Below are 26,731 nucleotides of genomic sequence, written 5' to 3' on the forward strand. Positions count from 1 at the left end.
CACGGTATCTCTGTGCATTCAAATTGCCATCGATAAATGCAATTGTGTTCTCTGTCCCTAGTTTATGCCTGCCCATACCATAACCCCACCGTCACCATGGGGCACTCTGTTCACAACGTTGACATCAGCAAACCGCTCACCCACTTGACACCATACCCGTGGTCTGCGGTTGTGAGGCCGGTTGGACGTACTGAAAAATTCTCTGAAGCAGGTTGGAAGCAGCTTATGGTAGAGACGTTAACATTAAATTCTTTGACAACAGCTCTGGTGGACATTCCTGCAGTCAGCATGCCAATTGAACACTCCCTCAAAACTTGAGAAATCTGTGGCATTGTGTTGTGCGACAAAAATGCACATTTTAGAGTGGCCTTTAATTGCTTCCAGCGCAAGGTGCACCTGTGTAATGATCATGCTGTTTAATCAGCTTCTTGATATGCCACACCTGTCAGATGGATGGATTATCTTGCCACAGGAGAAATGCTGACTAACAGGGATGTTAACAAATTTGTTCAGAAGTTTTGAGAGAAATAAGCTTTTTGTGAGTGTGGAACATTTCTGGGATCTTTTATTTCAGCTCATGAAACATGGGACCAACACTGTACATGTTGCATTTATATTTTTGTTCAGTGTACGTTAGATGTTTTACCACAGTACCACAACCACTCTCCATTATTCCCCTAAACAACCCCTAGGTACGGTGCTTTCATTCAGATCAGTGTTTCTCAACCTTTGACCGTGGACAGGCACCGGTCCCTGGGATGAAACCAATTTATTCTCATCTCAAGTGCTAGTTTGAATGTAAGCGGTTCTAGAAGCGAGAAGGACTACAGCCTGCTGGTCCCCTAAAACAAGTTGATAAAGCTTGTTTAAGAAAATAGTGCAGAAAAGTAGATAACATTTTCCCTCCCACTTCATTCATAGTGTCAACATGTTTATTCTCAGCATGATCATTTTAACAGATACTGATATAAACATACACTTTTTGAGTGTCCTTATCTTTTTTCCCCGTGTCTGCAGGATCCCTGATGCGACGTAGATGGCTCATGATCCCATTGTTGGTGCAGGGCTGGCTGCTAGCGTCTCCAATCAGTGTTCGTGAGCGAGCCTGTCCTCAAAGCTGTAGATGTGATGGAAAAATAGTATACTGTGAGTCCAATGCCTTCCGGGATGTGCCAAACAATGTGTCTGTGGGATGCCAGGGCCTCTCTCTGCGCTACAACAGTTTAGTGAATCTCAGAGCTAGTCAGTTCTCAGGCCTCAGTCAGCTTGTTTGGCTTTATCTCGACCACAACTACATTAACACAGTGGACAGCCAAGCCTTCCATGGGGTACGGAGGCTCAAGGAGTTGATTCTCAGCTCTAACAAGATCACACAGCTACAAAACAACACTTTCCATACTGTCCCTAACTTACGCAATCTTGACCTTTCTTACAACAAGCTGCAGGCCCTCCAGCCCAGTCAATTTGAGGGCATGCGGAAGTTGCTTAGTCTCCACTTGCGGTCCAACTCCCTGAAAACTGTCCCAATGCGGGTTTTTCAGGATTTGCGCAATTTGGAGTTCCTCGATCTTGGCTACAATCGATTGCGAAGCCTGACTAGAAATGCTTTTGCTGGGCTGCTCAAGTTGATCGAACTTCATTTGGAACACAATCAATTCTCAAAGATCAACTTCTCTCACTTTCCCCGCCTCACCAACCTGCGGGCACTCTATTTGCAATGGAACCGAATTAAGTCAATAAACCAAGGTCTAACCTGGACGTGGACGTCCTTGCAAAAACTGGACCTTTCTGGAAATGAACTGCAAGTTGTGGATGCCAGTACGTACCTATGTCTCCCCAACCTACAGACCCTGAACTTGGACTCCAATAAGCTTAGCAACATGTCCCAGGAGACAGTGGATGCCTGGATCTCCCTCACCACCATCAGCCTAGCTGGTAATGTGTGGTACTGTAGCCCCAGCATCTGCCCCTTAGTGGCCTGGCTGAGGAACTTCAAGGGGAACAAGGAGACCACTATGATTTGTGCTGGGCCTAAGGAGGCCCAGGGAGAGAAAGTGATCGATGCAGTAGAGACATTTAGTATCTGTAAGGTCACTCCCACCACCCCTTTTGTCTCAACCACAGCCTCCCTCAACATCCCATCTCAGCCTGAGCTCCTGCCCCTTCCCACGTTGTCCAGGGTTGAGGAGGAGTTGACTCGCAGTGCTACGATCATTCCGTCTCCTTCAGGGGTCTCCCCTACCACCCCAGAGCAGGACTTTGAGTATGTGTCTCTCCATAAGATTATTGCTGGCTGTGTGGCACTTTTCCTGTCGGTGGCTATAATTCTCCTGGTTATTTATGTGTCCTGGAAGCGCTACCCCAACAGCATTAAGCAGCTCCAGCAGCGCTCCATGGTCAAAAAGCGGCGAAAAAATGTGCGGGAAACAGAAAGCACTCTCAGCTCACCTCTGCAAGAGTATTATGTGGACTACAAACCTGCAAACTCTGCAACTATGGATGTGCTGGTTAATGGGACTGGACCCTACACATACACAATCTCAGGCTCCAGAGAATGTGAGGTATGATCCATTTCCACTGCGGGGCACCAGAGGTAAATTTCTCAGTGATTTTGGGGATAAACATATATTTTACATTATCCTCTTGCTCTGTTTGTTTGTTGGATAGGAAATATGAGTCAATGCATCGTGACTTGAGTCATAACATGCCAGGCTAGTTCAGATCCATTTGTAAACCCAGGTCATCTTGTAAAGTACAGTATGCCTCTTTCAGTCAAAAAATAAGCATCATGAATTGATTGAGAGAGAGTGAAGCTCGAGCTTGAGCTTTCCTGCACTCCTGTTTGAATATATATCTTACAGTGCACTGTAGGCAAAATAGAATGATAACTTTTTTTTTTACGTACCATGTCAAGTCACTGTGCAGTGAGTCTTTGCCTATCGTGTATATTCGCTACAACAGCATACCTTGCCGATGGCTTTATATGTGGTAAAATGTCACTATTGTCTTATTTGAACTCTCTCACTCTCTTACTATCGTGATTGTGATAAATTGACAGAGGCTATACCTTTATCACCTCTCGGGTGTAATGGCTGGTATATTACATGACATTAAAGCTCAGTAAAGGTATTGAATTATCAAGTACAGGAGATCCTCAGTAGAAAACATTCTATTTCTATTGAGATAAGTTCGATCTACAGTATTATCTCAAACCTGGCCTTTCTCTCTCTCTCTATGCCTCTTTCATTTGATGTTTCTGGTTCTAGCCAAAGAGGTGAAAAACCAGGCAGGTTTTTGTTGACAATGTAGTACCACAGTAAGCAGATGTCCTTGATGTTGTAAGATGGCAATCAGGCTGTTTTATTACAGTAAGAAAGACCTTGATTTTATAAACAGAAAATTGGAAGTCTGCATTGGAGATCTGAGACTGAGTGAGAGGCTGTGTAGCGAGCTACACTGAGTGGTTTAGAACTGAGTAACAGAGGAATGTATACTGTAAAGCAGTGTTTCCCAACCAGAGGTACTACAGGGGGTACTTGAGAAGACTCATGAGACCATAGGCCTCCTGGTAAAATGCACATGAGGGGTACTTCAGGGGTACTCCGGGCAGAGCAAAATTCAGTTGGTGGTACAGTAACCGAAAAAGGTTGGAAACCACTGAGGTAGAAGGGAAAGGTAGAGTAGTGAGGAGAAGGAAAGTGGAAAGAAGGTTCATGGACTACAAAGGTTTTCCCTTTACTACTTTGACCCTTTAACATATCACCATTATTTTAGCCAACCACCTGTGTTTCCTCTGATGTCTCTCAAAGCCTCATTTGATAAAGATTAAGCGGATTTATGGTCATCAGTTCATTGATTTGTTTCCCAGCCAAAATAATTATTGGAAAGAGAGGGGACATTGCGTAATTGCGCCACCAGATTAAAGAAATTCTGACATAGGGAGCCCCAGCAGATCTCATACTGTTAAGCTTTACAAATTGAGCATAACAATAATGTGAACTGATATTATATATTATTGAGGGAGGAAGTCACACAGAAATACTTATTGATTTGCCCATGCTTAATTAGGCACTTTTGCGTGTGCCCTCTCTTTCCCTGATGCCATGTATTTGTCTTTCCCTGTATTGCTGCTTGTTGGCTTTTGGCAGAATGGTAGATAATGATTAACAGGGCATGCTTTGCTTAGGGAGATATAGTAGGGCCACTTAAGTCTGCACCTTTCTCTCTGACTCAGTGTTCCCTTTGGTAGCCAAAAAGCCCATACACATTGGAGTGGAGAAAGGTTGCTCATGAATTGCACCAATATTATTGAAGGTAGTTTCTATTTCCTATAATATTTTAGCACCACTTACCAGTGCTTTGCCTCGTTACAGTATGTTTTTCTTCATTTCCTCCTCAAGTATCTCAAATCCCACATAACATACCGAAGGCGAAAGCACAAATGTATTTTAGATGCATGTTCTCAGTAATGTCATCCATTATTAAGTGCACAGGTGCAAAACAGTTTCTAGTCAGGAGGACGTCCTCTGCAGAACATTTCTCAACCACAGTCTGCAGGAGAAAGCTGAGGTGAGAAGAACTGAGAATGAGAATGAGGCGATTCCAAACCAGGACAGGCCAAAGATATTTTGGGTATCTGAAATTGTCATGGCAATTCTCACATAGAAACTTAATAGGGAAGGAGGATGTTTGACATGCTTTTTACATTTGTGTCACAATTTGTTTTTAGAAAATCATAATGAACGTTAAGAATCTGTTCTTAACTGACTTGCCTAGTTAAATGTTAAATAAAACAAATAAAAAAATAAGTTAGTCTGAAGACTCACATTAAAATCCTTCTGCTGCTCTATCGTTCTCTACATACTTCGAAGCATGTCAAAGGCTGTTTAAAATCAATTTTTATGCGATTTTTCTCGTAAAAAAGCGATAATATTCCGACCGGGAAACCCTGTTTTCGTTCAAAGACTGAAAATAAAAACATGGTGTCGGCTCGTGCACGCGCCCCCAGTCTCATTGTTCTCAGATCGACCACTATCCAAATGCGCTACTGTTTTTCAGCCATGGCCTGCAAAGGCATCATTCAACGTTTTGACGCCTTCTGAGAGCCTATGGGAGCCGTAGGAAGTGTCACGTTACAGCAGAGATCCTCAGTTTTCAATAAAGAGAGTGTAGAAGGCCAAGAAATGGTCAGAGAGGGCACTTCCTGTAAGAAATCTTCTCAGGTTTTGGCCTGCCAAATGAGTTCTGTTATACTCACAGACACCATTCAAACAGTTTTAGAAACTTTGGAGTGTTTTCTATCCAAAGCTAATAATTATATGCATATTCTAGTTTCTGGGCAGGAGTAATAATCAGATTAAATCGGGTACGTTTTTTATCCGGCCGTGAAAATACTGCCCCCTATCCATAACAGGTTAAAGGGTTAAGGTTAGGGTTAGAGGAAGGGTTAGCTAAAATAGTTAAGGTTAGGTTGAGGGGAAGAGTTAGCTAACATGCTAATTAAAGTAGCTAAAAAGTAGTAAGTAGTTGAAAAGTTGCTAATTAGCTAAAATGCTAAAGTTGTCCGTGATGAGATTCAAACACACAACCTTTGGGTTGCTAGATGTTTGTGTTATACGGCTACTTATCCACCCCGACCAACCACCCACCCTCCTTTCATTTTTGCCTGAAGTAACCTTCTGTGTATGTAACCATATCAAACGTAACATATCATACTATTTTGAGTGGCCCATATTTACTATGTTACATCTAGTCTATGAGACCAGGCTGCATGTCTGTGAGTCATTCGGTATAGAGTGAGATGTAATGATATAGTAAAGCCCAGAATCTCTCCTTCCTCTTTGGCTCCCCAGGTCATGTTTCAAGTATCACTCCCTTTCTTTGAAATCAAGGAAAGAGTTTCTGTATAGGTTGATTTGATTTATAGAAATTAGATTAGAGTATGAGCATGGCTAAATCAGACACAGAGTAATCTCCTTGGTTAAACAGGTGGACAGCATCCTCCCAATATTCCTCAACAGAACTCAATGGCTAGTTCATGATAACATTATTCAGATTAATATTTTAATCGGGATGGATGCCATGACCCAGTCCTTTATACTGATCAATTTTCCCTCCATTTTCTGAATGGAAATATATTTGACTGTTTACAGGTTCCCATGGTTTTATACCATTCTTACCTCATTTATCATCTCTGCTACAGCTTCTTGTAGCCTATAGTATATCAATAGATGGAACTTTTGGCAATGGAAAACATGATATTTCCAACTCTTTTTCTATGGAAGAGTCGTAATCAGATCCATTATGATTTAGTTTGATAAGGTTTTGTCCATATCAGTGGTGCTGACATATTAAGCTTTTTTTTTTTTAACTCAAGTACCTCATGTGAGGTTATTGCTGTTCTGCGCTGCATCCATGTTGTTGTCATGTGCTCCATTTTGTTTGGTTGTTACATTACATTTTGTGTGACACAGAGAGAGTGAGTGGATGGAAGTGGTTTGGGAGGAAAGGGAGAGAGATCAATGTTCTGTAAAACATTGTCATCACAGATAAATCAGTGGGTGAGATTATCCTTTGACCGGAGAACAGAAGCATTTCATCAGTTGGAGATGAGGAATGTGTATCAATCTCCCTCCCCATTCATGTTTGACATTATTGAATCCTCCCGTTTGTGGCAATTCTTCTCGATCTCAGTCAATCTCTTTCTGTAGTGATTGAAGTCCAACGTCCAGAGAGTATGCGGGAGGGCATGCTTAGCAAGAGAATGGTACTATCCAGTGTTTACATAAGTGACAGAAGAAGTTAAGTTGTTAAAATAAATGCATTTGTACCCAAATAAACAGGAGTTATAAAATACAATTTGACCAGCTGTGTACTAACGACCAAGAATATGGTGAGCAACAAACTGGTTTGTGTGTATGCATGCTTAGAGAATTAACTGAATTTGACACATATTTATGGTTGTGTATTGAATCAAGGCTCTGCATATGGAAAAGTCTTTATTGTGTCATCTTAACATTGAGTCTGGTTTCATTCACAATTGAAGGCCAATCCTTGAACATATGTTGAGTGGGCATTGTTTTGATATTCTTAGAAACTATTTGATTGAAATATATTGTAGCAAATTGGCAGAGATGCCAACCCAGATATGTAATGGAGCCCTTTGAGAGCCCAGGCTAAAAGGTTAATTGGTCGTTATCCAGTGATTGATGTCAAGGTTTTCTAGACATGCCAAATTAGCAGTGTCTGAGGTGAGATGAAGATGGGTAATGGCTCATGAGACAGCCTTGAAGCTTATACAGAATTGCTTTGGGAGAAGTTAGAAACAATATGCTGCTCAAAAAGCTGTCAGATACCATAAGGCTGATTGACGGAGGGACTTTTGACTTTTTGGGTATACCGCCCTCGTAGGTTCAGTTGATTTCATCACACTCACACTGCTCATGGCAACCTTGTTCTCAACTCTTTTGATAAAAACAAACTGTAGTTGGAGACATCAGGTTGACTATAGCTGAATTAAAGCACCTCAAACATATGTTTTAAAAAAAAACCATTTCTCAGACTAGTTGTAGGCCTGTTTTATTACAGAATTATGTGTATGCATTACTGAATACTCATCAGCTAGCACCCATTATACAGCCATTACAGAAATCTGAGGGTCTAAATATGAAGCCTGCAGTACATAGTATGGAGGAAAGATGGGGAGGTAAATATTGGTGAGGTAGTGTCAAGATTTAAGGGCACTGACAACCTGTCTGGTTTTAGACCAACTGAGTTATAGCTCTCTCTCTCTCACCTTCCTCTCTCTCTTTCTCACCTTCCTCCCTCTCTTTCTCACCTTCCTCCCTCTATCTCGCTCTCCCCCTCTCACCTTCCTCTCTCTCTCTCTCTCTCTCTCTCTCTCTCTCTCTCTCTCTCTCTCTCTCTCTCTCTCTCTCTCTTTTCACCTTTCTCGCTCTCTCCCTCTCACCTTCCTATCTCTGCCTCTCATTAATCATTTGCTGGTGACACAGACATTGCGCTGTGGCCCAGTCCCTCTGAAGGTCATGCCTTGTGAATCAGCAGACAGGACCCAGAGAGCAGCTCTACAAACAGGGGCCTGTAGCTGGCTCTGGAGAGATGCTGAGTTCATGTTTTACACTGGGGCTCACAAATATTATGTGTCAGACAAGCAGAGGGAGTTCAAACAGGCTGAAATCTGAGAAAACACTGTGCTTTTTGACATTGGATTGTGTTTGTGCGAGCCTGACATAGAAGGCTACATGTGTTTTCCATATTTTTTTACACACTTCAAAAGCACTTGCACTGATATTTGATGTTTGGACCCCCATGTCACTGTTGCCTCTCAAACAAGACTGCAATGAATCAGCATCTGAATACAAACCTGCAATGTGTTTTTTAGGACTCTTTTAGTTGTTTTGGCCAATTTCATTCGCTTTAATTTACTTGCATTGCATTGAGTTGGTTATTTTGACAACATGAATGCTCATATAGCATTTGTACATCTGTCCTCAATGGGGGACTGATGTAGTTTTTAGAGAGGAAAAACCACCCTCTCTTCTTCCCTCCGCTTTCTTCTCTTCTCTCCTCTTTCTTTCCTCTCCCCTCTTTCCTTACCCTTCTCCTATCTCCCCCTAAGCTCAGCCAGCCTTCATGGGAGTGCATACAATAAACAGCTCAGAAGGCTTAGTGGCCAGGGTTCCTACTAACCAACTCATTGCCCCACAAAATTGTATTTGTGCCCTTATTTCCACCAAGGTCCTCTCAACACTGCCTCGGCCACAATGAGGAAAAAGGCCACCAGGCTGGCAGAGATGTTCCATTGGGTAGAGGTTCAGTTACTTCAGTTGTCATGGAGCAATAAATGACAGATTAAGTGGCTGGCACCAGCTACTGCTAGGGGGAGGCTGCTTCAGAATACTAATGTCATTTCTGTCTGAATCTGGACCACGAGGAGGGGGAAGTCTCAGGTTTGGCATTAACTGGAAGGATTTTTTGCTTGATATGTTGAATTGGATTCATTGGTAGCAATCTCTTCAATAGAGCCATTGCTGCAGCATGGACACAACAGTAACAACCAATAAGGATGTTATGGAGAGGCGTTCCTAACCTTTTTGAAATGACAGTATAATGGGGGTATATTTATTTGTCTATATAGGCTAAACCACACATGCCATTTGTGACGGGGACTTCAGTGTGTGTGGGAGTGATAGAGGAGTGGTCCATCTGAGGAGATTAATGGTTAAACCCTAATCTGCTTGTGTTATTTATTTCTGAAGAGAGCCCTGTTGGATAATCAAACTGTGGCAAAATGGATCCATTAAACCTCATAATCAATTACATTTAGTGCCCTCAATCCTGCATGGCTGAAAGAACAGATGTAGGCTAGTATTTCACCCAAACTCCTGTCAGCATCCTGAGCCTCACCAGTACTGCCACAACAGAATACACAACTCCTGAATCAGCACTTTCAAAGGGAATAAAGATGATTACCAGGTGCTCCTCTTCTCTGTAACTCTCCTCGCCATAAAGCCCCCCCTTTGTCATCTGATTTGTTGATGGCTGTGACGTCCTCTCCATCCCTTTTTTTTTTTGTGTGACCAACTTTTATTTACTTTGTATTTTTTTGTGAGGGGTTCAGATCACAGACAGGCAATAATATTCAAATAGTACATATATAAAGAAACAAAAAACAGTAGATAAAAAATGCCCATTATTTGTCCTGTCTGTCTCCTTCCCAGTAGGTGTGACCCATTCCTATTCCCACCCCCCCACTGGCTCATGTTGTAGACATTTATTTTACCAGGCAAGTCAGTTAAGAACAAATTCTTCTTTTCAATGACGGCCTAGGAACAGTGGGTTAACTGCCTGTTCATGGGCAGAATGACAGATTTGTACCTTGTCAGCTCGGGGGTTTGAACTTGCAACCTTTCGGTTACTAGTCCAATGCACTAACCACTAGGCTACCCTGCCGACATATCTATGCATGAAACAAAACGTCGTGGGCAACTCATCTTATGTTTGTATAATTGTTTGTGGGAACAAGGCACACATGAATAGAATCAGCCTGCATACATCGATATTCGATACAGATATTAAAAATACAATTGATACGTTCAAACATGATTACAATACATGAACTCATAATAAGCTTTTGACCTTTTCGATTCCTCTACTGAATGTATCTAATATTGTTTCCTTGGCGCTGTTCAAAAGAGCTATGGAGAGCTCTAGTGAAAATGTCAAGGAAGTTTTGTACCCCTTGAGTTATGCTGAGTTTATGTGGAGGCTTCCATCTGGTCACTAACATTATTTTTGCCGCAGTCAGTCCAGACAACCATACTCTATGAGAGTCTATGAGAGTCAGTGAAGAGTCATACTTCAACAATAATATATTGGGGAGATAGGGAATGGCAGCACCAACTATACTCGACACAGACCTGGCAACCTGTGACCAAAAGGTCTTCACACTGGGGCAGTCCCACATCATGTGCATGTAGGTTCCAATATTTTTTGAGAACACAACAGACAATTTGGAATAGGAGCAAGTTTAAATTGGCAGTGTTTCCGGAGTCAAATAACATCTGTGAATTAATTTGAGGTCTATTAGTTGATGATTCAAATTCCGGGAGGACATTGGGATATTGTTTTAGACTCTTTTCCAATCTGTATTTTGTTTGTAGTCTTTAATATCTCTATTCCATACCATAACTATTCCTATTGGTTTACGGAGGGCTTCTAGTGTTTTTTTTATTTTTTATATCGATTGGATATTAAACCTCCACTTCTATTTTGACTGGCTAAAATCTCAGTGAGTAAATGGAATGGGAGTGGTTGACTCTATAAGTGCGCATAGCGGCTCTTAACTGCAAAGAAAAATCTAAATGACGAACGAGATAAATTATACATATTTTTTAGGTCATGAAAGGTTAATAAACCTTCATCATTCATTATGTCCGAAAGTTTAATTTCTTGTTCAGACCATTGTTTAAAAAAAGTAGGTTTCCCTCCCAAAGGTAGGGAGTTATTCCTAAATATTGGTGTTTGGGTATGCCATTGCACTTCCCAATAACCCAGTTTTTCAATTTGTTGCCAGGTCTATTGAGTGGGTGATGATTGGTCCAAACTGAGTACGGCAAAATATAGGAGTTAAGGCAGAGAATAGTACATCTTTCAATGTAAATGGTGACACTATAATTTCCTCCGTTTCCAACCAAGGAAGACATTTATCTTGATCAAACCATTTGTTATGTGGGCAGAGCACTAGAGACAAAGCATAGAACTTGAAGTTGGGTAAACCTAGACCTGGGTAAACCTGGGTTGCTGGAGTGTAGTCATTTTAATTCTGTGACGTTTCCCTTTCCATATAAAATTCAAGACTAAACTTTGGATCTTTTCCCAGTACCCTAATGGCGAGGACAAAGGAAGCATGCTAACAAAGAAATTGGCAAGACAAGGCAAGACATTCATTTTGACTATCGAAATTAGACCTGATGAAGTTAATGTTCGTTTAAACCATCTGGCGAGATCTGCTATAATTGCAGTTGTGACATTTTGTAGTTCTCCAAAACAATTTTATTTAGAGAGGGATAAATGTCAATGCCCAGATATTTAAAATGGGTCACAATTGGCATCTTCAATTCTATATTGAGATTTAACATTGCTTTGTTAAGTGGGAGCAGACATGATTTAGTGAAGTTGATCTTAACACTTGATATACTGCTGAATTGTCTGAATATACTTAATACATTAGGGAGGGATTGTGTTACATTGTCAAGGTACAATAATATGCCATCTACATATAATGAGATATGGTGGCCCGTGTCCTTTACTGATATTTGCCCTATACCTTGGGATTGACATATTATTTTTAGCTAAAATCTCCAGTGATAGGGCAAATAGGAGGCTGGATGCAGGACAGCCTTGGCGAGTTCCCCGTTTGATGGCAAACTGTGAGGAGCATTGGTGACCCATCAAGACCATCGCAGAGGGGTTACTAGACAGTGTTTTTAACATAGTCATAAACAATTTGCCAAATCCCATACATTCCATATTAGCTGTGGGAAGTAGGGGTGCTGTCGCAGCACCCCCACCCCCAAACTACTTCCCACAGCTATGCCTCCCGTAGTATACCAGAGATAGGACCATTCACGATGGTCAAAGCCCTTCTATGCATCAATTGAAAGAACTGCACAGGGGGTGGTATATTAGGTGTAATATGTATTATATGTACAGTAGGAGATGTCTCAGATTGTCTGACGTCAGTTGTCATGGAGCAATAAATATAAAATTAAGTGGCTGATTACTGCTTGGGGGAGGCTGCTTTGGAAGGATTTTTCGCTTAGATATGATATGTTGAAATGGATTCATTGGTAGCAATCTCTTCAATAGAGCCATTGTGGCCATTTCTGCAGCATGGACACAACAGTAACAACCAATAAGGATGTCATGGAGAGGCATTCCTAACCTTTTTTGAAATGACAGTATAATGGGGGGATATTTATTTGTCTATATAGGCTAGGATAATGACGTTAAAACCACACATGCCATTTGTGATGGGGACTTCAGTGTGTGTGGGAGTGATAGAGGAGTGGTCCATCTGAGGAGATTAATGGTTAAACCCTAATCTGCTTGTGTTATTTATTTCTGAAGAGAGCTCTGTTGGATAATCAAACTGTGGCAAAATGGATCCATTAAACCTCATAATCAATTACATTTAGTGCCCTCAATCCTGCATGGCTGAAAGAACAGATGTAGGCTAGTATTTCACCCAAACTCCTGTCAGCATCCAGAGCTTCACCAGTACTGCCACATTAGAATACACAACCCCTGAATCAGCATTTTCAAAGGGAACTTTATGAAGATGATTACCAGGTGCTCCTCTTCTCTATATCTCTCCTAGCCATAAGCCATAAAGCCCCCCCTTTGTCATCTGATTTATTGGTAGCTGTGAATTCCTCTCCATCCCTTCCTATTTCACAGCTAAATTATACATACAATAGGAAATGACTTGTTCACTAGATAGCTATTCTCATCCTTCCCTTATAACTCCTATAGATTATTGATAACCAGACCATGTCTGGTCAGGAGCAGAGATGGGCACTGTTTCTGTTACATGTATTTGAAATATGTATTTAAATTACTCCTGAGTATTTAGCAATTTTTTATTACAATGGACTGAACTACACTCCAATGTATTTTGTAACAAGATACCTTCCAGAGCTATAATTTGTATTTTCAAAATTCAAAATGCTTTTCTATAAAAAAAATGACATCTGTCCACCATTTTGTGGCCCCCTTTCACCCTGTATTGCTATCAGAAGAAGCACTATGGTGTGATAAGAGCGTCTGCTAAATGAACTAAATATAAATGTATTTGTAAATATTAACAATTGCAAAGCATGCTGAGGATTATTCAAATGATAAAAAAGGCCAATAGTAATACCCAGTGTTAGGTGGTGGACCGTATGTATTTCGTATATATTTTTATTATTTTTAAATGTCATTTTCCATCTATGGACTGAAAATACTCTCCTGCCTCACCCAATGTGTTATGGATCTGCTATTTTTACACTTTTGAACCAGAACCCCCTTCAGAGGCTAGCCAGCTAACTAGCTACTAGCTAGTCTTCAGTTAGCCACTGCTAGCGGTCATCACCGTTAACTCGGACTGCCAGCCTCAGCCCGGGCAACTACTGCCAGCCTGCACAGTGTGATATCTACCCAGAGCATATCGGACTGCTTTTCTCTACCACATCTCTGGATTCCTACCGCAAGCTCTGAACCTTTACTCGGATCATTGCAGCTAGCTAGCTGCTATCCGAGTGGCTACTCCTGTCTAACGTCTCTGTCCCAAAGCAAGCACCAGTTAGCCTGGAGCTAGCCTCGAACTAGGCCCATCTCCTGGCTATCTGAAGAGATCCATCAAGCAATCCCTGGGCTTCAATTACCTCTTTTGCCAATTGGCCTGGACCCTTTTGCTGCTGACACGGAGCCCCGCGATCCATCACGACTGGTCTACCGACGTAACCGTCCGAGGGGGTTTCAACAAGCTCTCCCATTGCGACGTCCCCCTGAGGCCCATCTGCTAGCCTGCTGCTAGCCCCGGCCTGCTAGCTGTCTGAATCGCCGTGCCTCCACCTCGCCTAGCTACTTACTGGATCCTATGATCACTCAGCTACACATGCCTCTCCCTAATGTCAATTTGCCTTGTCTATTGCTGTTTTGGTTAGTCATTTTTGTCTTATTTCACTGTAGATCCTCCAGCCCTGCTCAATATGCCTTAGCTAGCCCTTATGTTCCACACCCCACACATGCGGTGACCACACCTGGCTTAAATGGTGCCTCTAGCGACAAAACATCTCTCATCGTCACTCAATGCCTTACCTCCACTGTACTTACATCCTACCATAACCTTGTCTGTACATTATGCCTTGAATCTATTCTTCCGCGCCCAGAAACCTGTCCTTTTACTCTCTGTTCTGAACCTACTAGATGACCAGTTCTTTAGCCTTTAGCCGTACTCTTATCCTACTCCTCCTTTCTTCCTCGAGCATCTACTTTTAAAAATCCACCTTTCCAGAAACAAGTCTCTCACCATTGCCGCTTGTTATAGACCCTCCTCGGCCCCCAGTTGTACCCTGGAAACCATATGTGAATTGATCGCCCCCCATCTATCTTCAGAGTTCGTACTGTTAGGAGATCTAAACTGGGACATGCTTAACACCCCGGCCATCCTACAATCTAAGCTAGATGCTCTGGCACCCCAATGGTGGAACAAGCTCCCTCACGACGCCAGGACAGCAGAGTCAATCACCACCTTCCGGAGACATCTGAAACACCACCTCTTTAAGGAATACCTGGGATAGGATAAAGTAATCCTTCTAATCCCCCAACCCCCCCCAAAAAAGATATATATGTACTATTGTAAAGTGGTTGTTCCACTGGATATCATAAGGTGAATGCACCAATTTGTAAGTCGCTCTGGATAAGAGCGTCTGCTAAATGACGTAAATGTAAATGTTAACCCAGGCCCTGCAGCCCCCAGCATCACTCCCATTCCCCAGGCGCTCTCATTTGTTGACTTCTGTAACTGTAAAAGCATTGGTTTCATGCATGTTAACATTAGACGCCTCCTTCCTAAGTTTGTTTTATTCACTGCTTTAGCACACTCCGCCAACCCGGATGTCCTAGCCGTGTCTGAATCCTGGCTTAGGAAGGCCACCAAAAATCCTGAAATTTCCATCCCTAACTATAACAATTTCTGACAAGATAGAACTGCCAAAGGGGGCGGAGTTGCAATCTACTGCAGAGAGAGCCTGCAGAGTTCAGTCATGCTATCCAGGTCTGTGCCCAAACAATTCGAGCTTCTACTTTTAAAATTCCACCTTTCCAGAAACAAGTCTCTCACCATTGCCACTTGTTATAGACCCCCCTCGGCCCCCAGTTGTACCCTGGACACCATATGTGAATTGATCGCCCCCCATCTATCTTCAGAGTTCGTACTGTTAGGCGATCTAAACTGGGACATGCTTAACACCCCGGCCGTCCTACAATCTAAGCTAGATGCCCTCAATCTCACACAAATCATCAAGGAACCTACCAGGTACAAACGTAAATCCATGGGCACCCGCTTAGATATCATCCTAACCAACCTACCCTCTAAATACACCTCTGCTGTCTTCAACCAGGATCTCAGCGATCACTGCCTCATTGCCTGCGTGCGTACTGGGTCCGCGGTCAAACAACCACCCCTCATCACTGTCAAACGCTCCCTAAAACTCTTCAGTGAGCAGGCCTTTCTAATCGACCTGGCCCGGGTATCCTGGAAGGATATTGACCTCATCCCATCAGTAGAGGATGCCTGGTAGCTCTTCAAAAATGCTTTCCTCACCATCTTAAATAAGTATGCCCCATTCAAATGTAGAACTAAGAAAAGATATAGCCCTTGGTTCACCCCAGACTTGACTGCCCTTGACTAGCACAAAAACATCCTATGGCATTCTGCATTAGCATCGAATAGCCCCCGCGATATGCAACCTTTCAGGGAAGTCAGGAACCAATATACTCAGTCAGTTAGTAAAGCTAAAGCTAGATTTTCAAACAGAAATTTGCTTCCTGTAGCACTAATTCCAAAAAGTTTTGGGACACTGTAAAGTCCATGGAGAATAAGAGCACCTCCTCCTGGCTGCCCACTGCACTGAGGATAGGAAACACTGTTACCACCGATAAATCTATGATAATCGATAATTTCAATAAGCATTTTTCTACGGCTGGCCATGCTTTCCACCTGGCTACCCCTGCCCTTGCCAACATGGCTACCCATGCCTCAGCACCCCTTGCAGCAACTTGCCCCCCCCCCCCCGCTGCTTCTGCTTCACCCAAATCCAGACAGCTGAACTGGAAAATCTGGATTCCTACAAATCAGCAGGGCTAGACAATCTGGACCCTCTCTTTCTAAAATTATCCACTGAAATTGTTGCAACCCCTATTACTAGCCTATTCAGCCTCTCTTTCGTATCGTCTGAGATCCCCAAAGATTGGAAAGCTGCCGCGGTCATCCCCCTCTTCAAAGGGGGAGACACTCTAGACCCAAACTGTTATAGACCTATATCCATCCTGCCTTGCCTATCTAAAATCTTCGAAAGTCAATTTAACCTCTCTGGGCCAGTGGGACGTCCCACCCTAGTCATCAGCCAGTGGAATCACGTGGCGCGAAATACAAATACCTCAAAAATGCTATAACTTCAATTTCTCAAACATATGACTATTTTACACCATTTGAAAGATAAGACTCTCGTTAATCCAACCACATTGTCCGATTTCAAAAAGGCTTTACAGCGAAAGCAAAACATTAGATTATGTCAGGAGAGTACCCTGCCAAAAATAATCACACAGCCATTTTCAAAGCAAGCATATATGTCACAAAAACCAAAACCACAGCTAAATGCAGCACTAACCTTTGATCTTCATCAGATGACACTCCTAGGACATTATGTTATACAATACATGCATGTTTTGTTCAATCAAGTTCATATTTATATAAAAAAAACAGCTTTTTACATTAGCATGTGATGTTCAGAACTAGCATACCCACCGAAAACTTCCAGGTGAATTTACTAAATTACTCATCATAAACGTTGACAAAATACATAAATTATTTTAAGAATTATAGATACAGAACTCCTTTATGCAATCGCGGTGTCAGATTTTAAAATAGCTTTTCGGCGAAAGCACATTTTGCAATATTCTGAGTACATAGCTCGGCCATCACAGGCTAGCTAATTTGACACCCACCAAGTTTGGGGCAACCTAAACTCAGAATTACTATTAGAAAAATTGGTTTACCTTTGCTGTTCTTTGTCAGAATGCACTCCCAGGAATTCTACTTCAACAATAAATGTTGTTTTTGTTCCAAATAATCCATAGTTATATCCAAATACCTCCGTTTTGTTCGTGCGTTCAGGTCACTATCCGAAGGGTAACGCGCGAGCGCATTTCGTGACAAAAAATGTCAAAATATTCCATTACCGTACTTAGAAGCATGTCAAACACTGTTTAAAATCGTTTTTATGCTATTTTTCTCGTAAAATGGCGATAATATTCCAACCGGACAACGTTGTATTCATTCAAAGACTGAAAGAAAAAAATTGAGAAGTCTCGTGAACGCGCATCTCAGTCTCACTGTCCCCAGGCAGGCCACTTATGAACTCTGCTGCTGTACTTTGCCCAGAGACAGGAGACACGTCATTCCGCTTTCTGAACGCTTTAGAGAGCCAATGAAAGCCTTAGAAAGTGTCACGTAACAGCACAGATGCTGTAATGTCAATAGAGATGCAACAGAAGGACAACAAATTGTCAGACAGGGCACTTCCTGCATGGAATCTTCTCAGGTTTTGGCCTGCCATATGAGTTCTGTTATACTCACAGACACCATTCAAACAGTTTTAGAAACTTTAGAGTGTTTTCTATCCAAATCTACTAATATATGCATATTCTCGTTTCTGGGCAAGAGTAGTAACCAGTTTAAATCGGGTAAGTTTTTTATCCGGCCGTGAAAATAATGCCCCCTAGCCCCAACAGGTTAATAAACAGATCATCGAACATTTCGAATTCCACCGTACCTTCTCCACTTTGCAATCTGGTTTCAGACCTGGTCATGGGTGCACTTCAAACACGCTCAAGGTCCTAAACGATATCATAACCACCATTGATGAAAGACAGTACTGTGCAGCCGTCTTCATCGACCTAGCCAAGGTTTTCGACTCTGTCAACCACCGCATTCTTTTCGGCAGAATCAATAGCCTTGGCTTCTCAAATGACTGCCTCGCCTGGTTCACCAACTACTTCTCAGATAGAGTTCAGTGTGTCAAATTGGAGGGCCTGTTGTCCGGACTCTGGCAGTCTCTATGGGGGTGCCACAGGGTTCAATTCTCAGGCCGACCCTTTTCTCTGTATATATCAATGATGTCAGTCTTACTGCTGGTGATTCTCTGATACACCTCTACGCAGACGACACCATTCTGTATACATCTGGCCTTCCTTGGACACTGTTAACAAACCTCCAAACGACCTGCAACACCATAAAACACGCCTTCCGTGGCCTCCAACTGCTTTTAAATGCTAGTAAAACTAAGTGCATGCTCTTCAACCGATTGCTGCCCGCACCCTCCCGTCCTACTAGCATCACTACTCTGGAAGGTTGTGGCCTAGAATACAGTGGGGGAAAAAAGTATTTGATCCCCTGCTGATTTTGTACGTTTGCCCACTGACAAAGAAATGATCAGTCTATAATTTTAATGGTAGATATATTTGAACAGTGAGAGACAGAATAACAACAAAATACTCCAGAAAAACACATGTCAAAAATGTTATAAATTGATTTGCATTTTAATGAGGGAAATAAGTATTTGACCCCCTCTCAATCAGAAAGATTTCTGGCTCCCAGGTGTCTTTTATACAGGTAACGAGCTGAGATTAGGAGCACACTCTTAAAGGGAGTGCTCCTAACCGCAGCTTGTTACCTGTAAAAAAGACACCTGTCCACAGAAGCAATCAATCAGATTCCAAACTCTCCACCATGGCCAAGACCAAAGAGCTCTCCAAGGATGTCAGGGACAAGATTGTAGACCTACACAAGGCTGGAATGGGCTACAAGACCATCGCCAAGCAGCTTGGTGAGAAGGTGACAACATTTGGTGCGATTATTCGCAGATGGAAGAAACACAAAAGAACTGTCAATATCCCTCGGCCTGGGGCTCCATGCAAGATCTCACCTCGTGGAGTTGCAATGATCATGAGAACGGTGAGGAATCAGCCCAGAACTATACGGGAGGATCTTGTCAATGATCTCAAGGCAGCTGGGACCATAGTCATCAAGAAAACAATTGGTAACACTACGCCGTGAAGGACTGAAATCCTGCAGCGCCCACAAGGTCCCCCTGCTCAAGAATACTGCTTTTAAATGCTAGTAAAACTAAGTGCATGCTCTTCAACCGATTGCTGCCCGCACCCTCCCGTCCTACTAGCATCACTACTCTGGAAGGTTGTGGCCTAGAATACAGTGGGGGAAAAAAGTATTTGATCCCCTGCTGATTTTGTACGTTTGCCCACTGACAAAGAAATGATCAGTCTATAATTTTAATGGTAGATTTATTTGAACATTTAAAAGCAGTAAGACTGACATCATGCCCGTCTGAAGTTTGCCAATGAACATCTGAATGACTCAGAGGACAACTGAGGACAACTGGTGAAAGTGTTGTGGTCAGATGAGACCAAAATGGAGCTCTTTGGCATCAACTCAACTCGCCGTGTTTGGAGGAGGAGGAATGCTGCCTATGACCCCAAGAACACCATCTCCACCGTCAAACATGGAGGTGGAAACATTATGCTTTGGGGGTGTTTTTCTGCTAAAGGGACAGGACAACTTCACCGCATCAAAGGGACGATGGATGGGGCCATGTACCGTCAAATCTTGGGTGAGAACCTCCTTCCCTCAGCCAGGGCATTAAAAATGGGTCGTGGATGGGCATTCCAGCATGACAATGACCCAAAACACATGGCCAAAGCAACAAAGGAGTGGCTCAAGAAGAAGCACATTAAGGTCCTGGAGTGGCCTAGCCAGTGTCCAGACCTTAATCCCATAGAAAATCTGTGGAGGGAGCTGAAGGTTCGAGTTGCCAAACGTCAGCCTCGAAACCTTAATGACTTGGAGAAGATCTGCAAAGAGGAATGGGACAAAATCCCTCCTGAGATGTGTGCAAACCTGGTGACCAACTACAAGAAACGTCTGACCTCTGTGATTGCCAACAAGGGTTTTGCAACCAAGTACTAAGTCATGTTTTGCAAAGGGGTCAAATACTTATTTCCCTCATTAAAATGCAAATAATTTTATAACATTTTTGACATGCGTTTTTTAAATATTTTTGTTGTTATTCAGTCTCTCACTGTTCAAATAAACCTACCATTAAAATTATAGACTGATCATTTCTTTGTCAGTGGGCAAACGAACAAAATCAGCAGGGGATCAAATACTTTTTTCCCCCCACTGTATGTGGACAACTACAAATACCTAGGTGTCTGGTTAGACTGTAAACTCTCTTTCCAGACTCACATTAAGCATCTCCAATCCAAAATTAAATCTAGAATCGGCCTCCTATTTCACAACAAAGCCTCCTTCACTCATGCCGCCAAACATACCCTCGTAAAACTGACTATCCTATCGATCCTTGACTTCGGCGATGTCATTTACAAAATAGCCCCCAACACTCTACTCAGAAAACTGGATGTAGTCTATCACAGTGCCATCCATTTTATCACCAAAGCCCCATATACTACCCACTACTACGACCCGTATGCTCTCGTTGGCTGGCCCTCGCTACATATCCATCGCCAAACCCATTGGCTCCAGGTCATCTATAAGCCTTTGCTAGGTAAAGCCCCACCTTATCTCAGCTCACTGGTCACCATAGCAACACCCACCCGTAGCACGCGCTCCAGCAGGTATATGGCACTGGTCATCCCCAAAGCCAACACTTCCTTTGGCCCCCTTTCCTTCCAGTTCTCTGCTGCCAATGACTGGAACGAATTGCAAAAATCTCTGAAGCTGGAGTCTTATATCTCCCTCTTTATCTTTAAGTACCAGCTGTCAGAGCAGCATACCGATCACTGTACCTGTACACAGCCAATCTGTAAATAGTACACCTGACTACGTCATCCCCATACTGTTATTTATTTGCACCTTTGCACCCCAGTATCTCTACTTGCACATTGATCTTCGGCACATCTATTACTCCAGTGTTTAATTGCTATATTGTAATTATTTCGCCACTATGGCCTATTTATTGCCTTACCTCCCTTATCCTACCTCATTTGCACACACTATATATATAGACTTTTTCTTTTGTATTATTGACTGTATGTTTGTTTATTCCATGTGTAACTCTGTGCTGTTGTTTGTGTCGCACTGCTTTGCTTTATCTTGGCCAGGTCACAGTTGTAAATGAGAACTTGTTCTCAACTAGCCTACCTGGTTAAATAAAGGTTAAATAAATAAATACAAATTTCCCGACACCACCACAAAGTTAGTTTTTTATGGTGAACAATAACTTTTAGGCACATCCAGTGTGCAAAAACAGTGCAATTTCCACATTCGGACACTTTGGAGAGGTTGAAAGGACACTTGAATGTACCCTGGATACCTCATAACACCACCACAATGTTTGACTGAGGTTGATATGGTAGAAATTGTGTTTTTATACTGAACAAATAGCATTTAGGGATTGCAAATATGTAATAGCACTGGCATTATCTAATTTACAGACATATGTCACTTTGGAGAGGTTTAGGGACACTTGGAAACATCCCGTGACCACACCTGACACAACTTACTAAAACATCTGCCCGTTTGTAGTTGTTAGGTCTATCAATCCCATTTTTTTATGATATTGTTCACATGTTGTGGAAGCCATCTGATGTGTTTCCAGCTCTAGTCATCAATAAATCACTTATAGCTTGTCAATGAAAGATGGCTTTCAAATGATTACACAAAACAACGGTTATTTTGTGTGTGCTTGATCTTGTGTATTCTGAACTATGTAATTCCTATCTTCTTTCAAATATACACATTTGTTGCATGTCAGAATCATGTAATTACACATGAATAGCAGTTACTTTTGCGTATGTCTATTTTGATGGAAATCTACATTTTGCCATGAACATTTCTGTTAATTGTTACTGAAAAGGTTGTTGCTGTTCGGGCTGGCTACTTGCAAATGTATTTCTGTATTTTAAAATACAAAATACATGTATTTTAATTCAATACATTTCAAAATACAAGTATGTTGTAGTTTATTTTGATATATTGATTTTTATGGTATTTTGTAATAGTATTTTGTCATTTCTGCCCATCCCTGGTCAAGAGGAAATATTTTCTTCAACCATCATGCAGACCAATATTCTGTGACTCCTTCCTACATTCTTGTCAAGTCAGCATCTCGTTCTCTTGCTTTCCACTCCACCCCTCCTTTTTCACCCAGTCCTGTGTGCTAGTCAGAGAACCCCGTAAGTTATCTTCTGTCTCTGTCAGTGGCAGTCAGAGTATGTGAGTGGAGCGGAGCTGGAGCGGAGCGTGCCCAATTTGACTGGAGTGTGATTCCCAAAGGCTGGAGCGTCGGCCTTCTCGTCTGCTCCAATTTCGCTCAAGTAGCACTTCAGTAGCACTTACTTCACGAGCTTTGGGCATGCCAGCCCCAGCAAGTACAGTTGAAGTCGGAAGTTTACACCTTAGCCAAATACATTTAATCTCAGTTTTTCACAATTCCTGACATTTAATCCGAATACAAATTCCCTGTCTTAGGTCAGTTAGGATCACCACTTTATTTTAAGAATGTGAAATGTCAGAATAATAGAAGAATGATTTATTTCAGCTTTTATTTCTTTCATCACATTCCCAGTGGGTCAGAAGTTTACATACACTCAATTAGTATTTGGTAGCATTGCCTTTAAATAGTTTAACTTGGGTTAAATGTTTTGGGTAGCCTTCCACAAGCTTCCCACAATAAGTTGGGTGAATTTTGGCCCATTCCTGATGACAGAGCTGGTGTAACTGAGTCAGGTTTGTCGGCCTCCTTTCTCGCACACGCTTTTTTCAGTTCTGCCCACATATTTTCTATAGGATTGAGGTCGGGGCTTTGTGATGGCCACTCCAATACCTTGACTTTGTTGTCCTTAAGCCATTTTGTGTACAACTTTGGAAGTATGCTTGGGGTCATTGTCCATTGGGAAGACCCATTTGCGACCAAGCTTTAACTTCCTGACTGATCTACTTCCTGACTGATCTATTTTGTGAAGTGCACCAGTCCCTCCTGCAGCAAAGCACCCCCACAACAGAATGCTGCCACCCCCTGTTTCACGTTTGAGATGGTGTTCTTCGGCTTGCAAGCCTCCCCCTTTTTCCTTCAAACGTAACAATGGTCATTATGGCCAAACAGTTCTATTTTTGTTTCATCAGACCAGAAGACATTTCTCCAAAAAGTACGATCATTGTCCCCATGGCGGTTTTGGAGCAGTGGCCTCTTCCTTGCTGAGCTGCCTTTCAGGTTATGTCGATATAGGACTCGTTTTACTGTGGATATAGATACTTTTGTACCTGTTTCCTCCAGCATCTTCACAAGGTCCTTTGCTGTTGTTCTGGGATTGATAACAACAGCAAAGGACCTTAAGTAACTTAAGTCTTCCCAAAACTGAGATTTGTAAGATTTAGGCAAATAACAGCATCGTTGTCTGAGGAATTAACTCAACTACTGTGAGTTAAACAAAAACACACCAATTAGTTGTCTTAACGAAGAAGACTGTTCTTCAGCCCATGCACAGTTTTCTGCACCAATCTTCAAGAATATTTTCTGAACTACACTACCGTTCAAAAGTTTGGGACACACTAATGTACGTCCCTGGGATGTCGTCACTTCATTATTGCGCGCACATGCGCGTTCATGTGAGAGACATTGTATTTCAAACGTTTATCAAGACACAGGAGAGGTCCTGTTGAAATATTTATCCGTTTCACATTCTCAAGGCCCTAAAGATTGATGCTAAACAACGTTTGACATGTTTGAACGAACGTAAATCAATTTTTTTTTACTTTTCGTCGTGACTTTTCCCCCCCCCCGCACTACATTTTGAGGAGCCTACTGAACGCGCTAACAACATGGAACAACTTGGAGTTATTTGGACATAAATTATGAACTTTGTCGAAAGAAACAACATTTGTTGTGGACCTGGGATTCCTGGAAGTGCCTTCTGATGAAGATAATCAAAGGTAAGGGAATATTTACAATAGTATTATTGATATTAGATGGTTCCAAGATGGTGCTAACCTGTATAGCCTAGCCTATTGTTCTTAGCATAGCACCCCGTTTATTGCAAAGTGTGATTTCCCAGTAAAGTTATTTTGAAATCTGGCAATGCGGTAGCATTTACGAGATGTTAATCTATAATTCTTTGAATGACAATATTATAATTTACCAATGTTTTCTAATAGTAATTTTGTAAATTGTAACGCTGATCCACCGGAAGAATTTGAGGGAGAAAAAAAGTTCTGAATTTCACCGCCACTGTAAAATGTTATTTTTGGATATAAATATGAACTTGATGGAACAAAAAATGCATGTATTGTCTAACATAATGTCCTAGGAGTGTCATCTGATGAAGATTGTCAAAGGTTAGTGCATAATTTTAGCTGGTTTTCTGCTTTTGGTGACGCCTGTCTTTGAATTGACAAAACATTACACACAGCTATTTTCAATGTACTCTCCTAACATAACCTAACTTTATGCTTTCGCCGTAAAGCCTCTTTGAAATCGGACAATGTGGTTGCATTTAGGAGATGTTTATCTTTCAAATGGTGAAAAATAGTTGATTGTTTGAGAAATTGAAATTATTAGATTCTTGCAGTTTTGAATTTCCCGCCATGGTATCTTGTCAATAAATCCCGGTACCGGGATCAGAGCGGGAAGGGGTCCTCTAGAGGTTAAAACCCAATACTAATTAGAAGCATGGCTGGCAAACATCTTTCCTTTGTACTATTATGCAGGTTATCAAACTATTTCCAAGCTAGCCAACAAGCAGCTTTTATCAGCACATGTGCAATTCCAACTAAACGTGCTATCTATCTAGCGCCATGCTAACTAAACGCACTTTAACTAACCAGCACATGTGCAAATTCGGCCACGTTGGTCCTAACACTATGCTAGCTAACACCATGCTAGATAGTGCGATGCTAACTAACAGCATACTAGATAAATGACATAACATACCCTGGAGAATTTACTTAGCTACACATGCCTATATCTGATGTTTGGCTAGCAAGTCACTGAATAAAACCACAATAGTAAAATAAACTGATAACAGCTCATTACCACCCAATCTAATACTAATTATAACTACAAGCATAGCTACAGTAGCAACAGTTGGCTTGTGTAGCTAGCTACTGTTAACCTGTTGAGGGTAGGGGGCAGTATTGACACGGCTGGATAAAAAACGTACCCGATTTAATCTGGTTACTACTCCTGCCCAGTAACTAGAATATGCATATAATTATTGGCTTTGGATAGAAAACACTCCAAAGTTTCTAAAACTGTTTGAATGGTGTCTGTGAGTATAACAGAACTCAAATGGCAGGTCAAAACCTGAGAGATTCCTTTACAGGAAGTGGCCTGTCTGACCATTTATTGTCTTTCTTTGACATCTCTTTCTAAAACTAAGGATCTCTGCGGTAACGTGACACTTCCCACAGCTCCAATAGGCTCTCAGAGCCCGGGAAAAACCTGAATGTCGTCATTTCAGCCCCAGGCTGAAACACATTATCGCCTTTCTCAAGTGGCCGATCAAGGGACTGTGGGCTTAGGCGCGTGGACTGGCCGCCCCCGTCTGTGTGTTTTTTTCCTCTGTTTTCCGAAAAGGAGATTCCCGGTCGGAATATTATCGCTTTTTTACGAGATAAATTGCATAAAAATTGATTTTAAACAGCGGTTGGCATGCTTCGAAGTACGGTAATGGAATATTTAGAATTTTTTTGTCACGAATTGCGCCAATTTGCGACCCTGATTTACCATTTCGGATAGTGTCTGGGACGCACGAACAAAACGCCGCTATTCTGATATAACGATGGATTATTTTGGACCAAACCAACATTTGTTATTGAAGTAGCAGTCCTGGGAGTGCATTCTGACGAAGACAACAAAAGGTAATCAAACTTTTGTAATAGTAAATCTGATTTTGGTGAAGGCTAAACTTGCCGGGTGTCTAAATAGCTAGCCCGTGATGGCTGGGCTATGTACTTAGAATATTGCAAAATGTGCTTTCACCAAAAAGCTATTTTAAAATCGGACATATCGAGTGCATAGAGGAGTTCTGTATCTATAATTCTTAAAATAATTGTTATGCTTTTTGTGAACGTTTATCGTGAGTAATTTAGTAAATTGTTAGTAAATTCCCCGGAAGTTTGCGGGGGGTATGCTAGTTCTGAACGTCACATGCTAATGTAAACTGCTGGTTTTTGATATAAATATGAACTTGATTGAACAAAACATGCATGTATTGTATAACATAATGTCCTAGGTGTGTCATCTGATGAAGATCATCAAAGGTTAGTGCTGCATTTAGCTGTCTTCTGGGTTTTTGTGACATTATATGCTAGCTTGAAAAATGGGTGTCTGATTATTTCTGGCTGGGT

The 26,731-nt window shown here is 41.9% G+C and overlaps 1 protein-coding gene across 1 annotated transcript in view; it reads left to right on the top strand.

Annotated features, from left to right (window-relative positions):
- The window catches only part of LOC106585565 (leucine-rich repeat transmembrane neuronal protein 4), a 65,156-nt gene that overhangs the window by 6,794 nt on the left and 31,631 nt on the right, over positions 1–26,731 (top strand). Inside the window, exon 2 of the mRNA XM_014171933.2 lies at positions 1,018–2,593. Within this exon, the coding sequence (XP_014027408.1) occupies positions 1,018–2,567 (1,550 nt within the window). The 3' untranslated portion in view covers positions 2,568–2,593. The remainder of the gene's footprint in view (positions 1–1,017; positions 2,594–26,731) is intronic.

Source organism: Salmo salar, chromosome ssa24 (genome assembly GCF_905237065.1).
Source record: "Salmo salar chromosome ssa24, Ssal_v3.1, whole genome shotgun sequence".
In the NCBI taxonomy this organism is placed as follows: Eukaryota; Metazoa; Chordata; class Actinopteri; order Salmoniformes; family Salmonidae; genus Salmo; species Salmo salar.